General features: G+C 43.9%; 1 protein-coding gene across 1 annotated transcript in view; it reads right to left on the bottom strand.

Moving 5' to 3' along the window:
* Nucleotides 1–7,575: 7,575 nt before the first annotated feature.
* The window catches only part of LOC122564640 (protein FAM166A-like), a 37,818-nt gene continuing 25,287 nt past the window's right edge, over nucleotides 7,576–20,106 (bottom strand). Inside the window, exons 6-7 of the mRNA XM_043719730.1 lie at nucleotides 18,549–18,657; nucleotides 7,576–7,767 (exon numbers count right to left, since the gene is read on the bottom strand). Coding sequence (XP_043575665.1) covers nucleotides 7,694–7,767; nucleotides 18,549–18,657 — 183 coding nt within the window. The 3' untranslated portion in view covers nucleotides 7,576–7,693. The remainder of the gene's footprint in view (nucleotides 7,768–18,548; nucleotides 18,658–20,106) is intronic.

The following is a 20,106-nucleotide window of genomic DNA, read 5'->3' as shown; positions in this document are numbered from 1 at the left end:
ATTCTATCCACTTAACTATTCTAATCCCATTTTCCTGAACTTGACCCATAGCCTTGTGGACCTTGGCATCTCAAATGTACATCCACATGTTCTTAAACGTTATGAGGGTTTTTGCCTTTGCAATTCTTATAGGCAGAGAGCTCCAGGTTCCCAATGTCCTTTGGGTCTGTCCAAAAGTTATGCCAAGGGCAGGTTTAACATTTTGTTTTGGTGTAGGAGGGTAGCAAATTTTCGACCCCGGGTTGCCCAAATGAGAGGTAATCAAATGCCCGACTGCTGTAACACAAACAGACTGGGAGTGGAGACTGCGAGTGGAGTTTCATTCACTGAAGGACCGCACAGGTCTGGGCAGTTGTAAAATAGAACATGGCAAGTTCCAGCTGAATAGGCATTCAGTAGGAAACATTGGTTCATGCCCTCAAGTTATTCTATTATTCATTACGCTGGAGTGACTTTAAATATGATAACGTTTTTGGGAGAGAGATAGTGAGGTATTATGCTCCACTTTTGAGCTAAACCCATGTCAAAAAATTCCATTATTCATCATTTCACGGAACTGATGTGATTAATAACTAAACATTCCCCTGGTTAAGATGGTTGCCTACGGCACTTTTGTGGCTAGAAGGAAAAGCATCACTGGTACCAATTCTACAGAGAATCCTCTCCACTTCAGTACAACCACCTACTCACGTGACAGCCATATCCGAGGTTGGTGCTTCTAGAGACTGTTGCACCTTTCTTCAGACGTAATTGTCACTCTAAAGGCCAAGGTTCATTGGTCATGCTTAGTTGATTCTGAGAAGTGATGATAGGTCTCCTTGGTTAGCTGCAGTCTGGGTAAAGAAGGTGACTGAGATGGAAATGTGTTGCTGGAAAAGCGCAGCAGGTCAGGCAGCATCTAGGGAACAGGAGAATCGACGTTTCGGGCATTAGCCCTTCTTTCCTGAAGAAGGGCTAATGCCCGAAACGTCGATTCTCCTGTTCCCTAGATGCTGCCTGACCTGCTGCGCTTTTCCAGCAACACATTTCCATCTCTGATCTCCAGCATCTGCAGACCTCACTTTCTCCTTAAAGAAGGTGACCGCCAATTCTAGTCAGCAGTGAATGTTTTGGCTCTGAAGATGAAAGAATGTCAATATATGTGGAGATCAAGATCATGTGTTCCTTGGAGGGGTACATGTTTGTTATGCTGTTTCCTTCGACTTGCTGCCCTCAGCCTTCTAGATTTTAAGTTTGGAAAGTGCATCTTGGCAATTTACTGCAGTGCATCTTGTAGCTAATACCCACTGCAAAAATAGAGCCCTGCTAATAGAAGGTTAAGGAGATAAGATGTATTTAAATTTGCCCAGGCTCGTGTTATGAAGTGTTGTTGTAATTATCCAAGAAAATTGTATGTATTCCATTACGTTTCTGACTTGTGTTTTAGGTGATACGAATAGTCTTCGGAGAGTCAGTCAAGCCACCTCTCGCAGGATATACGGTCTACTAACTTTTCTGGCATAATGGAAATTCCAATTTCTTGGTATCTGAGTCATCACCATAGAATCCCTACAGTGTGGAAACAAACCATTTGGCCCAGCAAGTCCACACCAACCCTCCAAAGAATAACCCACCCACACCCATTCCCTTACTACTCGATGTTTTCCTGACGAATGCACCTAACCTACACATCCCTGAGCCCTATGGGCAATTTAGCATGGCCAATTCATCTCACCTGCACATTTGTGGGAGGAAACCAGACCATCGAGAAAAAGCCCACACAGATGCGGGGAGAACTGTCCGCACAGGCAGTTGCCTGAGCCTGGAATCAAACCCAGGTCCCTGGCCCTGTGAGGCAGCAGTGCTAGCCACTGAGCCGTCGTGACGCCTTTGAGTTTCTTGTCAATATGAGCCTCTAAGGTTTGATGGTGAGCACAGCAATGACATCGCCATTCAGTGTCGAGGAAGGTGGTTAGATCTGACTCATCAGAGATGATATTACTAGAATTCAGATAGCATGGTCAATAATTACCTATCCTGGATGTAATTCAGGTTTGTAATGCAGGACTAAATTGCTTTTCAAAAAAGTAGTGAATAGCCAAATAAAAAGGTGTTGAAATGTGAGTTTGAAAAAATAAGTGATTAACTAAAAATGGGATTTCCTGAAAAACAATCTGAAGCAAACTTCTGATCCCACATCCCATTGGGAAATGCCTTACCTAGGATTATAGAGGAAAATATATTAAAAGGAAGATTATCATTGATGAGAGAAAGTAACGTTTTCAATAGAAAGGGAAATAACAGATTTTATAAACAGATAAGCAGTAAAAATGCATTGCTTTATTCATTCTCATGATATAAGTGTTACAGCAACTTGGAGATAGTGAGGATTGCAGGTGCTGGAAATTCAGAATCGATAAAGTGTGGAGCTAGAAAAAGCACAGCAGGTCAGGCAGCATCAGAGAAGTCGGGGAGCTGATGTTTCAGGTTGCCACTGGGGAGGGTGGAAGGGAGCTGAGAAATAAATGGAGGAAGGGGGTGGCACTGCGGGAAAGGTAGATGGGTGGGTGCAGGTAGTAGGTGATTGTGATTGGTCAGTGAGGAGGGTGGAGCAGATAGGTGGGGAGAAAGGTGGACAGGTGGGACAGGTCAAGGAGGCGGGGCAGAGAGAGAGGGCCGGACCTGGCCAGAGGTGGGGGAATGAGGAGATTTGGAAGCTGGTGAATTCTACGTTAAGGCCATTTCAAGGCGGAAGATGAGGTGTTCTTCCTCCAGTTTGTGTGTGGCCTTATTTTGATGGTGGAGGAGACCCAGGATGGACATGTCATTGGTGGAATGGGAAGGGGAGTTGAAATAGAGGCAAAAAAACTGCAGAGGCCGGAATCCAAAGAAGACAAACAGGAGGCTGGAACAACACAGCAAGCCAGGCAGCATCAGGAGGAGAAGAAGTCAACATTTCAGATTCCTTCATCAGGATTGGGGAGGGGGTAGGGAGCTCAGAAATAAATGGAGGGAGAGGCATGGGTTGGGGGAAAGATAAGTGGGATAGCGATAGGTGAATGCAGGCATGTGTTTATTGTGATTAGTCATTGGGAAAGGTGGAATGGATAGGTAGTAAGGAAGATGGACAGATAGATCAGATCAGGAAGGCAGGGAGGAAGGTGTTGGCTGGACATGGGATGACGTTGGGGTTAGGGAGATAGTGAAGCTAGTGAGGCAGGGGGTGGAATGGAAGGGAGGTGGCAGGGCTGGAAAAGGAGGATGGGTGGAAAGGTTATTTGAAATTAGAGAACTCAATGGTAAGTCCTCCACGCTGTAGAGGCGGAAGATGAGGTGTTGTTCCTCCAACTTGCGGTCTGATTCATTGCAATGGTGCAGTCTATTCCTTTTAAATTTCCTTCTTGCAGTCAGATAGACAAGGGGGGGAGGGGGGCGGGGGGGGGGGGGGGGGGGGGGGATCAGAGGTGGATGAATTTGGTGTGTGCCATCGGGTTTTTGCAGAAGGGGTTTGGGAAGAGGTGTAGTCAAGGTAGCTGTGGGAGTCGGTGGTTTCAAATAGACGTTGGTGCTGAGTTGGTTGCCAGAGATAGAGACGGAGAGGTCCAGGAAGTGGAGAGAGTTGTCAGAGATGGTCCAAGTGAATTTGAGGTCAGTGTGGAAGTGTGGGTGAAGTAGATGAACTGTTCGACATCCTTGTGGGAGCACGAGGCAGTGTCGATACAGTCACTGATGTAGCGGAGGAAAAGATGGGGCATGGTGTCAGTGTAGCTGCGGAGGAGGGACTATTCCACTTATCCTACGAAGAGGCAGATATAGCTTGGACCCATGTGAGTACCCTTGGCCAACTCTCTGGTTTGTAGGAAGTGGGAGGATTGAAAGGAAAAGTTGTGAAGAGTGAGGACCAGTTCTGCTTGGCAGATGAGAGTGTGGGTGGAAGGGAACTGGTTGGATCTGCAGTAGAGGCCCTCCACATAAGGGATAGAGGTGTAGAGAGACTGGATGTCCACGGGGAAGATGAGGTGTTGAGGGCCAGGGAATTGAAAGAGTTCAAGGAACTCGAACAGTTCATCTACTTCACACATACCACCCTGACCTCAAATTCACCTGGACCATCTCTGACAACTCCATTCCCTTCCTGGACCCCTCCATCTCCATCTCCGGCAACCAACTCAGCACCAACGTCTATTTCAAACTCACTGACTCCCACCTCGACCATACCTCTCCAATCCCCCACCCCCCACAAAAATGCAATTCATACTCTCAATTCCTCTGCTTTGGCCATATCTGCTTTGAGGATGAGCAATTCCACACCAGGACATCCCAGATGTCTTCCTACTTCAAGGACTGTAATTTCCCCTCTCCCACAATCAACAAAGCCCTCGACAACAACTCCTATATTTCCCACACCTCTGCCCTCAACACTACCCCCCAAAACCACAACCTGCTCCTCACATTCCACCTCATTAATCTGCAAATGTAGTGCATCATCCTCCACCAGTTCTGCCACCTGCGGATATTTCCCTCCCCAACCTATCTGCTTTCCACAAGAACTGTTCCCTCTGTAACTCTCTCCTTAAGTCCACCCTACCGATCTCTCCTCCACACCTGGCTCTTTTCCCTCCAGCCACAGGAGATGCAAAACCTGCCCTTACACCTCTCCTCCTACCTCCCTCCAAGAGTCCAAGGAATCATTCCAAATCCAGCAGAGATTCACCTGCATTTCCTCTAAATTGATTTATTGCATTCATTCCTCCCAATGTGGTCTCCTCTACACTGGAGAGACCAAATACAAACTTGGGGGCTGGGTCAGGGGACATCTAAGGTCCGTACACTCCAATTAACCCCACCTTTTGGTTGCCAGGCATTTCAACTCCCCCTCCCACTCCCTGACGACTTGTCCATCCTGGGCCTTCTCCACCAACCTGTCCATCGTCCTTGCCAGCTATCCGTTCCACCCTTCCCACCGACCAATCACAATCACCTCCTACCTGCATCCACCTAGTGCCATCCCACCGACCTTTCCCCCAGCGCCACCCATCTCCCTTCCCATTTCCCCCTCCCCAGGCCCGATGAAAGGTTCCAACTTGAAACACCAACTCCCTGCTTCTATGATGCTGCTTGACCTGCTGTTCTTTAATCAGTTCCACACTTTGAACTCTATCTCTGTTACAGACAAGTCCAGCAGCCATGGCCTGTTCCCCCAGCGCCACCCATCTCCCTTCCCACTTCCCCCTCCCCAGGCCCGATGAAAGGTTCCAACTTGAAACACCAACTCCCTGCTTCTCTGATGCTGCTTGACCTGCTGTTCTTTAATCAGCTCCACACTTTGAACTCTACCTCTGTTACAGACAAGTCCAGCAGCCATGGCCTGTTGCTAGCTGACATTGAGGAGGTGGTGATGAAACCTCTTGATCCGTGTTATATAGATCCTAACGTTTTGATTCAAAGCATTTAAATTTGATAAAGTACTGGTTAGGAACATAGGAATAACTTATTTTAAATTTGAGACTGTTCTACCATTCAACTGAATAATTGCATCATGTGATTAGCTCTTTACGTATCTTCTAAAGCTTTGGAGGACTTAAAGACTATCAATTGCAAAATTAAAATTTACTATTGATCAAGCATCAGTTGCTGCTTGTTGAAAAGAGAACCAAAATTCTGTTGCATTGTGCATAGAGATGTTTCCAAATTACACTCCTGAACGTCTTTAATTTTTACACAATGCTTCCAAGTCCTAATTTCTCCTTGGCCCTAGTTAGAATGAGGACACAGTTTCCTCATTCCTGAAGAAGGGCTCATGCCCGAAACGTCGATTCTCCTGCTCCTTGGATGCTGCCTGACCTGCTGCGCTTTTCCAGCAACACATTTTCAGCTCCTAGTTTTTTTCAATAAGCATAAGTAAATTCTAGCTACTCCGTTTCTTTTCTTTAATATCTTGAAAACTTTTATCATTCATCTCTAGAATTCCTAAATCCCGGAAAACGTAACTCTGGTTTGTGTATCAAAACAGAAATTGCTGGGAAAACTCAGCAGGTCTGGCAGCATCTGTGGACAGAAAGTTAAGGTTTGAGGTCCCTTCTTGAATTCTGAAGAAGAGTTACTGGGCCCAAAATGTTAACGCTGCTTTGTCTTCACAGACGCTGCCAAACCTATTGAGTTTTTCCAGCAATTTATGTTTATGTTTTTGTTTCTGATTTCTAGCATCTGCAATCTTTGTTTTGTTTGGTTAAAATGTGTGTGATCTGTTCTTATGATTTGAAGTTTGCTATAATTCTGGCAAACATATGTTGCACTCCCGAGCCTTCCACATCCATCAAAGTTTTACCTGCACATCCACCAATATCATTTATTGTATCCGTTGCTCCCGATGCGGTCTCCTCTACATTGGGGATACTGGGCGCCTCCCAGCAGACCGCTTTAGGGAACATCTCCGGGACACCCGCACCAATCAACCACACCGCCCTGTGGCTCAACATTTCAACTCCCCCTCCCACTCTGCCGAGGATATGGAGGTGCTGGGCCTCCTTCACCGTTGCTCCCTCACCACCAGATGCCTGGAGGAAGAACGCCTCATCTTCCGCCTCGGAACACTTCAACCCCAGGGCATCAATGTGGACTTCAACAGTTTCCTCATTTCCCCTTCCCCCACCTCACCCCAGTTCCAAACCCCCTAGCTTATCTCTCCACCCTTCAGGCTCTCTGCCTTTATTCCTGATGAAGGGCTTTTGCCCGAAACGTCGATTTTACTGCTCCTCGGATGCTGCCTGAACTGCTGTGCTCTTCCAGCACCACTCTAATCCAGAATCTGGTTTCCAGCATCTGCAGTCATTGTTTATACCTATATCTTTGGGAGGACTAGTGCTGCTTACAATACTCTAGGTGTGGTTTAAATGAAGAATTGTACAATGAAGCATAGCTTCAATGACCCTGTATTCTAGTGTCTTTAAAGGTCACTAATCATTCAGTTTGTTTTCTTTATTTTGTATACCTGTTCATGATATTTTATCAAGATATATGAGCCTCAAAATCTCTTTTGACATCCATGTTTGGAGAACTTTTGAAATTCAATCTTGGGATTAAATGTCACTGCCGTGGGTCAGCATTGCACCATTCATCAAGTAGAAAAGTGTACACTGCCCTCTTTGGAATTCATTTGGTGCAGTTTTGCCCACGTTCTTTATTTATCTGTTGTTTTAAGCTTTCATCTCCATTGTCCAGACCTATCTCTGTCATCAACAAATAAGAACACAGGCTTTTTATTGATCCCATCAACTAATTCACTAATAAATACAAATGATTAGTTGAGGCCCAGACCAGACCAGACCAGCTTGACACCTTCTGTAAAATGTCTCTGACTATATGTCGCAAAGTTAAAATCTTGTTCTGTTTGACATCTCTGTCAACACTGGTCCCATCTCAGAGCTAAGATCAAGACTAAAATGAACACAATACTGATACAGCCTGATACTAACATGATCCTCGATGCTTTGCAGCTTCACTGTGCTTGGCATCATTCAGATGTTTTTCTGTTGTAGTACACAGTCCAAGGAGCAATGATTTGTTCAGAACCTTTATTTATGACATTCCAGCTTATCTTAACAATACCTTTCCTTTCTTCTTTGGTATTTTCCTGTATTTAATAATCTTCAGCTACAAATGCTATAAGATGTCAAAAGTCCTCGGATAACCTGATTTTGCATTCCATCTGTAATTACAGACAGTGAATTTGTCTATGAGCAATCCTAGAATTCTTGCCAAATGTTGATCCGATGTCAAAGTTCGCCCCTATGAAACATAAGGTATTGAAGCAGTGAGATGCAGAGTGATCGTTCTGATTACATTAGCTGACAAAATATTGAAGGTACCAACCAGCCTGAGTCTCATAATTTGTATTGCAGTTCATTGACTGGCACATTCTCCAGCCACTCTTGCTGGGGCCTCTCTTGTAGCAGACCTGATGTGTTTTGGTAACAAGTGAATGGGTTACATGGGATCCCATGATCCAAGTTCACATGTAGAGCATCAAACTCAGTCAGCATGGCTTAGTGATGTAATGGCAGCACTAGGACTGAGACTTCCAATGCACAAAGGAGTCACCTGTGCTAGTGTCCTTCCTAGCATGGAGCATCATGCAGACACAATACATCCCACTCCAAAGGCTTCAGGCTTCCCTTATTCTAAAGGGAAGTCATAGTAGCATAGCCTGGACTTGTGAAATGCTCATCCTGTGCTATGTGGGAGGTCATGGACGCTTCCAGTGTCCCTGGTGACCATGTGTTCAGCCATAGCTACTGGTTAACTGCATTTTACAGCTGGCATGATGGGTGGGCTCACTGTATAGCATCCGTGATGTTCAAGTTATCGTGGACAACATATTCAATGAGATGGTCACTTTGCGGGTGAAGACGAAACAGGAAGAAAGGTGACCACTAGCAGAGTAGAGGAAGGCAGGTAGTATAGGAGTCCCCTGTGCCTGCCCCCCTCTCTAACAGATTTACCATTTGCCATATGTTGGGGGAGTTAGCATCTTGGGGGATTGCAGCAGAAGCCAGGCCCATGGCACAGAGGGGAGGAAGAAGAATGGTAGGGCATTAGTGATAGGTCATTCAATAGTGAGGGGTACAGACAGCCACAAAAGAGACACAGGATGGTATGGTAACCCCATGGTGCCAGAGTCAAGGATGTCTCAGAGTAGCTGCAGGGCATTCTGAAGGGGGAGGATGAACAGCCTGTGGTGATGGTACATATTTGTACCAATGATACAGATTGAAAAAACAAGGTGATTATAGAGATTAGAATGTAATTTTAAAAGTAGGATGTCAAAGGTAGTAATCTCGGGATTATAACCAGTGCCATATTCTTGCTAGAGTAAAAGTGACAGGTTATATCAGAGGAACATGTGTCTGGAAAAATGCTATAGAAGGAAGGGTTTCAGATTCCTGAGACATTGGGTCCTGTTCTGGGCTAAGTGGGGACCAGTACAAGCAGGACAGGTTACACCTGGGCAGGACTGGGACCAATGTCCTCAAGGAAGGTACTTGCTAGAGGTGTTGGAGAGGATTCAAATTGGAATAGCAGGAGGATGGGCACATCTGAGGGAGAAACAAGGATAGAAATAAAACATGTAAAGATAAGAGAAAAAAAAACAGAAATAAAACAAGGGTAAAAACCAAACAAAGACAATGCAAAATAAAGCTGACTTACAAGGTTAAAAAGACAACTGTAAAGATGTTGTGTTTCAAAGCATAGAGTACTTGCAATAAGGTAGATGAATTGACAATGCAAATAGATGTGCATGGTTATGGCATAGCTGCAATTATAGAGACATGGCTGCAAGGTGACCAAGTATGGAAACCAAACATCCAGGAGTATTCAATATTTAGGAAGTGAAAGAAGGTGGGGTAGCATTGTTCGTACTGGAGTAAAATAAATGCATTATTGAGGAAGGAAACTGGGTTAGAAAATCATGATGTGGAATCTTTATGGATGGAGATAAGAAACACAAAATGCCAGAAAACATTAGTGGAGCTGACTATAGGTCTCCAAACAGTACTGAGATCTGAAGGAAGGTATTAAATACAAAATTAAATACATGTAATAAAGATACTATTGTAATCATGGGCTACTTTTAATATAAATGTATATTAGGTAAACCAAACCAGCAATAATACTGAGTTTTCCCGGAATTTATTGTTACGACACAGTGGTGAACCCTCTGTTAATTAAACCAAATACCCAGAAAAGCTCACCTTGCCTCCTGATCTATTAAAATATGAGTGACAGAAAACTCACAAATTCCACTAATTAAAGAAAATAACATCAATTTAATACTTTTCTCTAAAAGTGAACATTAAATAACTATTCACAAATCTCAGCCCCCTTTTCCTTTTACTGTTTATTACCTGCCTCCAACTCTATAACAATATGCTGTTCCAATAAGACATTTATTAAAATTATATCAACTTAATTTCAAAAAACCAAGCAGCTGCTGTTGTCTTCTATAATTTCACTCTTCTAATTGCTGAATTCCCTGGGTCATCTTGTTTCTATTTACTGCCAGCATGTTTCATACGAAAAGATACTTTTGATAGAGAGCGTTTACTAATTTCTTGGAGGGCAAGATGTTAGATCTCCAGGCATTTCTGTCTCAATGGCACTTGCTCTGTCTCCAATTTTCAAAACGTCTGCATTTTTATAGCCCCAAAATGATTGGATTGTCTCATTTGTTCGATGTCGACAAAACAATAAACTCAAACTTGATTGGCTTTTAGTATCCTTGGGCATAATTTAAACTGATTGGTGAAATTCAAATTGTTGTCAAAACAGCAACGAACTCAGGTATTCATTTCACAGCCAAATGTTACATAATGTCAATTTTCCAGTACACTCTGGGACTGCTACCTTGTCATATCACAGGTGCTTGTAATCCCTCAGTTCAGAACAGCATTCACTCTCTCTTAAAGATACAGTACATGCCTTCAACTTCATAGCAGTATATATAATCTTTTTTAGACCAATACATTGAGGAACCATCTAGACAGCAGGCAAACCTACAGTGGGTATTATGCAATGAGAAAGGTTTAATTCACAATCTTTCATGTGGTTTCCTTTGGGGATGAGTGATCAGAAAAGGAGAGAATTGTTTATTAGGATGGTGAGTGAAGCCAAAACTAGGGTCCTGCATCTAAATAAAAGGAACTACAAGGATATGCAGGACAAATCAGCAATGATGGATTGGGTAACCTTCCTAAAAGGGGTAACAATGACATACCAGTGGTTTTCAACTGATGTGCCGTGCCACAGTGAGAAACGTGATGCAAAGTGTTCAGGAAGCAGTGCTGTTTTACCCAAGTGTTGAGGCTGTATCCATGCTTCCACTCTCTGGAGCCTTAACATCCATGACAGAAGGCAGTAGCTGCTGACACCAGTCACTCCTATCGACTCCGCATGTCTAAGCCTCCCAAGCTATGCATGCATCAACTCATGACAGCAGAGATTTGGCACCATGCTTAAGTTGATATTTGCATCAATTCAGTTGACAAAAGTTGGTGTGCTGTAGACGTGTTTGTTTCATTGAAGTGTACCTTGATACTCAAAAGGTTGGGAACCACTGGAATAGATAATGTCTAATATACTTAAGGAATGTATACATGAATTATACAATTATTCATTCCTATCATGCACAAAAATAAAACAGGAAAGGTGGCTCTACCATGGCTTAAGAAGAAACTGGGGATAGTTGGGATCTACACAAGTAGACATAACATTGACAGAAAAAAAGGCAGCAAACTTGAGTCCTGACAGCAGTTCAGAATTTAACTAAACAGAACAAAAAGATTGATCAAGAGGGGAAAGTAGAGTATGAGAGTAGACCTAGAGGGAACATACAAACTGACTGTAAAATATTTTACTAACATGTAAACAGAAAAGAATAGTGAAGACAAATGTTGGTCCCATACAGTCAGAAATGGGAGTAATTATAATAATGGGGAGCAAAGACATGGCAGAAAACCTGAACATATAGTTTGGTTCTGACTTCACAAAGAGGACACAAATCATTTCTCAGAAATGTTAGGGAACAAAAGGTATGGAGACAGAGAGGAATTGAATGAATTTAGTATTCGTAAAAAGAAAGGTGCTCAAGGAGTTAATGGGGTTAAATGCTGACATCACCCCAGGGCCTGAAAATCTACATCTCAGAGTACTAAAGGAAATGGCCGTCGACATATTGAATGCATTGGTGATCATCTTCCAAAATCCCTTAGACTCTGGGACAGGTGCTGTAGATTGGAGGGGGATAACTGTAACCCCATTATTTGAAAAAGGAGTGAGGGGCCAAAAAAACCAGAAAAGTCTAGACCAGATTGCCTGATATAATACATGTGGAGAAAATACTAAAATCTGTTTTAAAAAATGTGACAGCAGAACATTTGGAAAGCATTAAAAAAAGAACTAAGAATTGCGAATGCTGGTTTCCTGTACACTGAGGAGACAAAACACAGACTGTGAGGATGACTTCTTTGTGGAACTCTGATGCTCTGTCCACAAAATTGATCCTGATGCTCCAACAGCCTGCCATTTCAACACTGTTGTTCCCTGGCCAACACTTCTGTCTCAGCCCTGCTGCAGTGCTCCAGTGAGGCTCAGCACAAGTTGGAAGAACAGCATCTTATTTTCCGTTTCAGGACTCTGCACCCTTCAGGACTCAATATCACATTTAATAGTTTTAGAATTTTCTTCTACATCCTTCACCCAACCTGACACCTCAGGCCCTGTCGTAATATAGACTGCTTTCATAGAATCCCTACAGTGTGGAAGCAGGCCATTAGGCCCATTGAGACCCATACCAGCCCTCCAAAGAGCATCCCACCCAGACCCACTCCAACCCACCCCGACCCACTTCCAATTTTATTCCTGTAACCCTGCTTGCCCAGTGGCTATCCCACTCTGCCTGCACATTATAGACAATTTAGCACAGTCAATCCACCTAACTTATATATCTTTAGACCGTGAGAGGAAACTGGAGCACCCAGAGGAAACCCACACAGACATGGGGAGAATGTGCAATCTGCACATAGACAATTGGCTGAGGGTGGAATCAAACCCAGGCACCTGTCATAGATTCCCTACAGTGTGGAAACAGGCCATTTGGCCTAACAAGGTCACACCAGTCCCTGTAAATAGTATCCCACTCAGACCCATTATTACTGTACATTTCCCCTGGCTAAAGCATCTAGCCTACACTATGGGTAATTTCCCATGGCTAATTCACTGTGGGAGGACTGTTTGTTTCATTGAAGTGTACCTTGATACTCAAAATATTCATCTATTTGGACAGTGGGAGGAAACCCGAGCACCTGGTGGAAACACATGCAGTCACGGGGAGAATGCGCAAACTCCACACAGTCACCCAAGGCTGGAATTGAACCCAGGTCCCTGGCTTGTGAGGTAGCAGTGCTAACCACTGAGCCACCGTGCTGCTTTTTCAGTGCCACCACCTTATTTTCACCTCTTTCCGATCCCGATTATCAGCTTTTCTTTCTCCCTGGCATACTATCATCTATCCCCTTGTCTAGCTGACTGTCATTCTCACTCTCTAGACTCTATCTCCACCTCTCCATTTACTCCTTCCCCCCTCATCGCCTGTCTTCAGCACATATTGCACATTTTCCTAACTACAATCAGTTCTGCAGAAGGATCACTGGACCCAAACTGTTAATTCTGTTTTTCCTCCCCAGATCCTGCCAGGCCTGCTGAGTTTCTCCAGCAATTTCTGTTTTTGATTTGGAAAGCATTAATGGGATAAAGATGGGTATATGAAAGGGAAATCATGCTTAACTAATCTGATGGCATTATGTGAGGATGTAACCAGGAGAATAGAAAAGGGAGAGCCAGTGGATGTGGTGTATTTGGAGTTCCACCGAATAGGTTAGTGGGCAAAAGTAAAACTCATGGGATTTGGGTAATACAACAGCATGGATTGAGAATTGGTTGACAGACCAGAGACAGAGAGTGAGAATAGAAAAGTGTAGCAGGCAGTTACGAGTTGTGTACTGCTGAGATCAGTGCTTGGAATTCATCTATTCATAATATGCAGAAATGACTTGGATGAGGGAACAAAATGTAACATTTTCCAAGTTAGCTGGCTTCACAAAACTAGGTCGGATTGTGAGTTGAGGAGGATGGCAGGAGGCTTCAGGTCAATCTAGCCAAGTTGAATATGTGAGCAAACGCATGGCAGATGCAGTATCATAATGATCAGTGTGAAGTTATTCAATCCAGTGTGAAAACAAGATCAAAGTATTGTTGAAATGGTGATCTGTTGGGAAGTGTGGATGTACAAAGGGGTCTGGGTGTCCTTGTACTCCAGTAGACATGTAGGTGCAGCAAGCAATTAAGAAGGCAAATCGTGTATTGACCAGGGAGTCTAGAACCAAGGGTCACTGTCTCAGGATAGAGAGTAGACCATTTAGGACTGAGAAGAAAAAAAACATTTCTTTACTTAGAGCGTAGTCAGCCTGTGAATTTCTCTACCAGAGAAGGTTGTGGAGGTTAGGTCACTGAGTATATTCAAGAAAAAAGATTGATAATGTTTTTGGTATTAAAAGCATCTTGGGGTATGGAGAGAAAGCAGGAAAATGCGTTGATCTCAATGATTAGCCATGATCAGACTGAATGGGTCAAATGGCCTGGTCCAGCTCCTAGTTTTTGTGTATCCTTCACACTGACTCCAGAAAAGCCATAGTTCCGTGTTTGGAGTCCTAATGTTTCATGAGGGTTTCATCTGCATGGAAGCAACTTGTGGCTGTCCCAGTCTAGACTATTCACTTGAGAATAAACAATTAAGGAATCGTCGAATTTGATAGGCTGAAGGAGGGAGACTCTTGGTGAAGGCAAGAACTCTAGTGGCACACTGGTTGTATCCTTTCATGTGCTCCAAAGATCTGGGTTCATGATCTTCCAGAGATGTGTCATACCACATTTTTAAAATGATCTATTCGGGGACAAAAACATTTCTTCACACAACAAATCTGGAACTCTCCCTAATAAAGCTGTTAATGCTGGGAGCCAATTAAAAATCTCAAAGCTAAGATTGAGTAATTTTTGACGGGTAAATTCTTAAGGGATATAGAATGATAGCAGGTACATGGAGATTAAGTAAGAGCAGGCACAGTCGAATTGAATAGCTGAAAAGAATTTAAAAAGCAAATTGTCCCCTCCCCATCCCTAGAATACTTATAGTTTGATGTTTGAAAGTTGGAGGTTGTCAACAAGTTAGAAACAAAGAGGAATTTGTTTTTTTTTTGTAATATATCAGAATGTACAGCTTCAGCTATACTTCTAGCAATCTGCACAGTATTATCTGTAAAATTATTTTACTTTCAGATCATTCCTTTGTTTTACTTTGGGCTCAGCTAAACCTATTAAAAAAATTATTAACTATGTAAAATTTAGTAACCATAAATACTCAATGAAAGTATCCAGTATATGCAGCGATGTTCAATGAGTGAGAAAAGATTTACAATTAACCAAAAATTATTTATTGTTAATCCGAATAATTGAGACAATGATATGTGAGAGCTAGGTATGTGCTGGGATGGCACTATGGAGGTTTGTGGACAGCAAACATCCACATTTGTAGCAGGTATCTCTGGCTCTGGATCCATCTCTCTGGGTGGTCAGAGACCAGATGTCTACCCAAAGTTGTACATCGGAATCTCAGAAGTCCTAACACACTAACTCTATCGGAATTACCTTGAGGATGGGAAATTTATCTTCCAACAGTCAATTACTCTATATCCAGAACTGTTCAAAACTATCTCCAGTTCTGACATGGAGACCCCAGGGGTTCCAACTAACTGAATACTCAGGAAATGTTAGACAGATCAAAATTATACAACTGAGTCCTCCAAATCTCTAATGGATATCCCCTGATCCTTTGACTGCTCCCGTGATGCTCTGAATTCAACTCGCCTGGCTTCAACCTAGTCCAACTACTCCTTTAACTCCAGTCAATTTCTCTCCAAACTAATTCAACTACCCCCCCCCCCCCCCCCCAACCTGAGGCAACTAGCCCTTGACAACTACCCAGTGCAACCTGACTACCCCACATCATTCGTTTATCCTTGACCCTGCCTATCCCATCATCTACCACCTGACAGCCCATCCATTAACCCACTCACCACCCTACCCTCACCAACCTGCCATCTAATTCCTTTTACCTACCTGGCACCCTACACCCCCTCATCTACCCACCTCCTACCTTTCCTTCTCAATCACCAAACACTCTATTCCCTCCTCACCTGGCATGCTACATCTTTACTTAGCTACCTGCCACTCTGCCTCCTTTCCCAGGCATTCCTCTCACCCACTCACACAATTATTGTCTCTCTGTTGCCTTTCGAAGAGGCTTTGGACATTTTAACTCTTTATTTTTCAGAATACTGTAAAAAGGATGGTGTTTTCCACAAAGATTCTTGCCGCTGCTCCCTATGAGGATTCCTGCACTTGATGAGTTCTGCAAGATCTTCTATCAGGTGATGCCCTCAAAAAAAACGGGAGGTACTTAAATGTGAAATTTATCTGTTTGTTAGAATTAGGACTTCTACCTAATTTGGAAGGTTTGGGCCAATGTCTCCACTTTGTCTGCCACAGAGCCAGACTGGGGTGGGGGCACACTGCAACATGGTGGATGGGGGAGCAGTAACTGGATATTTTTCTCCAGGCTTTGGTCATGTCATGTGCAGAAGTGCAGGTTCAGTAATGAGTTGATGCAAAAGATACATAGAGTGAACACAATGGGCTGCTGATGGTACTCCCCTACTCCTTTCCCTCCCCCTCTCTCCCTTCTCTTATTCAGTCCTCTTCCCCCTCACTCCATCTAGACCTGAGTGGCCACCACCTCATATCCCTGTGCTATTGCGCCAGCGGTGAGGAACTCCACAGCCTGTCCAGCACTGAGAGAGAGAGAGAGACAGAGACAGAGACAGAGAGAGAGAGAGAAAAATGGAGAACAGAATGCAATGGGATACCTCTAACTGACAATGTGCAGGTCAGGAGAAGGAAGAGAGAGGCTAAGTCCCCACTGCCATTAGGAAATACTTGTTCCTTTGAGCGATAGCGTGAGCAAGCCCTCACCAGCAAGAGTTGGTTCTTTGGATGCCCACAAATGTGGGATATAGGTAAAGTAGTGTTACTTCTGCAATCATAATTACTTATGCAAGGTAAATGAGCTCACACCAATGTATAATTGTTTCAGCCAAGAGCTGAGTCAACAAGAATGAAAACTATGTGAAGGAAATACATAATTGTTTTTGTATTAGCTAAAATGTGCATGCAAGAATGAAATGTGCCTGCAAACAATGGTAGATGTTACAGACAAATAGATAAGGTGTTGTGAGGGGAGGGGGTTAAGCTAGATATGCCGGTACAAACAGTAGTTATAAGTATCTATTTCCCACTTCTGCAAAAACAAGAACAAACCACAATAAAGAAGTCATGAGGTCATAAGATCATAACGAGTGAGGGAAACAGATGGTAGTGAAGGAAGATATACCTAACAATGGACCACGGCAGGATGTAGCCAAACGGCCTTGTGAGGCCAGAAATAAGCATTTTGTCACAGACAAGACCGGATAAGGCAAGAGATATAAACAGGTGTAATGGGCGCCAGTCTTAGAGAGGTGGGAGATGTAAACAGGGGAGGAGCAATGGGATGAAAGAATAGGAACCAAATTACATAAATATTGTAATTTTATGTACAATAAAATTACTAGTTGAATTCAGTGTGTGTGTAACTGCCTTGTGGACAGTGGACACCACATCCCTCTTGCAAAAGCGAAATAAATGACACTACTGATTCAGATCTTGTCTCGGACTGAAATTATTGAAGTGAGTGAGCTTCGTTTCTCACAGAAAGATGCCACCAAGCCCCAGACATAATGCAGCCAGGAACAGAAGGCCTTGAGCCCCCAGAGACCAAACCACCCTCTCCTCCCCCAGAATGGACGAGTCCTTGGACAGTTCCCTGCCATCCCTATCTTACAGGAATCAATGCTTCACCTGAAGTCTTTGTAGTTAATCTCCACTTTTAGGAACACAAAGCTGAGACAAAGGGTAGAACTAGTGGAGCTTCAAAGAGATTTGGGATACAGTTACGTAGTTCATTAAAATGACATGGACAAGTGCAAAAAGTAGGAATATAGCATAAGAAATGCTAATGGAATGCAGATGTTTATATTTAGACGACTAGAATAGAAAGAGGTTCATGCTTCTTTGGCACAAAGCCATGATTAGACCTCATCTGGAGTCTCTGCAAACAGTGCTGGATATCACATCATCAGACAGATGCAGTGGCCTTGCAGGGAGGGTAGCACACTTAGTTATGGGATTAAATGACCGAGGATAGTTTTTGCTGGCGTTTAGTGTCATAGAGTCATAGAGATGTACAGCATGGAATCAGACCCTTCGGTCCAACCCTTCCATGCCGACCAGATATCCCAACCCAATCTAGTCCCACCTGCCAGCACCCGGCCCCTCTATAAGGTCACCCCTCAGCCTCCGACGCTCCAGGGAAAACAGCCCCAGCCTGTTCAGCCTCTCCCTATAGCTCAGATCCTCCAACCCTGGCAACATCCTTGTAAATCTTTTCTGAACCCTTGTTTGATTTGATTGAGATTTTCAGAATATGAAGGGAACTGACAGGTCGACAGAAAATATTTCTGCTTGTTGGGGTTTGAAGGGATAGGGAATGGTCTAAAACTAGGTGGAATGGCCTCCCCTTTACCATAACAATGCTGTGATTCTCAAGACAGACCTTCCAGGAGTGAAACACCTGCACACAAAGGTGATTGTAGTTTGAAACCTGTTTCTGCAAAAACCAAGTGATGTCACAACCATTGTTAATTTTAAATCTGAGACTCAGAATCTTTTGTGAGTTTGGTCACAGGTCTGGCTCAAGGAAGTAAATGTCCGAATGGTAAATGGGTTTTGTGCGCAGGATTTGTTATCATCCCCTCCAGCTGCTTGTCCATTGTCTATATGTCCAGCCATAAACGAAAACCTACCTGGCACATGACCACCATATTTTGGAACCATTGGGGTGGTGAGGTAAAGTTTATTTTCAGGTTGTGGAAGCTCCTCCGGGCAACCTTTCAGTTTGTTTCTCACTAAATACTGAAAAGGAAATGTTCACAATCAGTCCGGTTTGAGATCTCAAATGGAAAACAGCAAAACATGACAGTGCGTGAGCTCCCTGTTCCTGTTATCACCATTTACTGTGATTCACCCCATGGAGGGGAGGGGGCTGTCTGTGATGGGAACGAGCTGCTGAACATATTTAATTGGGCTTTGATTCTCTGAAGTTGATAGGACCCCAAATAACATAAGGACTTCCCACACTGCAGGAATTTTAAAAAAAAGAAAGACACTGGGTCACAGAGGTCCCAGCTGGACTTCCCACATTTGACCCATTGAGACCACACTGACCTTCAATGAGTATCCTACCCAGCCTACTTCATTCCTATAACCCTGCATTTCCCATGGTTAACCCACCTCACCTGCACATCCCTTTGGACTGTGAGAGAAAACCAGGGCACCCAGCGGGGACCCATGCAGAACATGCAAACTGCACACAGTCATCCAAGGGTGGAATCAAACCCAAATCCCTAGAGCTGGGAGGCAGCAGTGCTAACCACGGAATCACCATGCTTTTCCACAATGGACAAGCAGCTGGAGGGATGATAACACACCACCAAAGGAGTGATAGTTGTGTAGGACGATTACTAGTGCTGATCCTCCATTGGGAGCAGTCAACCTAATCCCCTGTGGCTCCCATGCTCGTAGTCACCATATCCAATTACATTAAGACAAATGATATAGTAGCATCTCATTGACTGAGACAGATCAATGTGATGAGTTTACATTGAGTTACATGACCTCCGGCTACAGAGAGTTACATGACCTCCGTTCTGTGCACTTCTCATTCTCAGCTTACAATGCTGGCTAGCAGCAATGTGAGAACCAGAGCTGTATAGGTCAGTCAGTACACAGCCCCTTCATCCCTCGGACCTCAGGGCCCTCCATAAACAGTGACTCATGGAATTGGGTCCCTCATAGGCTCAGTGGAACTCAGAGGAAGTTTGGGCCCAGAACATGCAGTGTGTCAATCCACCAGCCCCTAAGTGGTCACAGCCTGGCCTTCATGAACCAACCTTACAGCCACAGCCAAAGAGCTAACTAATGGATACCTTGGGAGAGTTGAAGGCTAATGGCATAAATCCTGACCAAAACTCTGGAATGGACTTCAAAGATGGCTCATCTTTCTCGTGAATCCTGCAGTCAGTTTGGTACCAGATTGCTTTGCATTCATTTGGACTTGAGACTTTGATCGAAAGCTGCTTTTCCAAACTGAGTAAGAGGGTGTGATCAACAGCAACCTGAGAAAACCAGACTGAGTGTTTACCAAGCCTGTATCCTCAGGGCACTCTTACACAGTGATGAGACCGGGACAGTACATGCTACATAAGAGAAAAAGCTACATGGTTTCCATATCTACTGTGCCAGACGTATCCTCAGCCTCTCTTAGCAGGACAGGGTCCCCAACTCCAAAGTCCCGGAATATGG

Source organism: Chiloscyllium plagiosum, chromosome 30, assembly GCF_004010195.1.
Source record: "Chiloscyllium plagiosum isolate BGI_BamShark_2017 chromosome 30, ASM401019v2, whole genome shotgun sequence".
In the NCBI taxonomy this organism is placed as follows: Eukaryota; Metazoa; Chordata; class Chondrichthyes; order Orectolobiformes; family Hemiscylliidae; genus Chiloscyllium; species Chiloscyllium plagiosum.
Note: the sequence above shows the minus strand (reverse complement) of the source record. Positions and strands in the feature narration are given on the sequence as shown.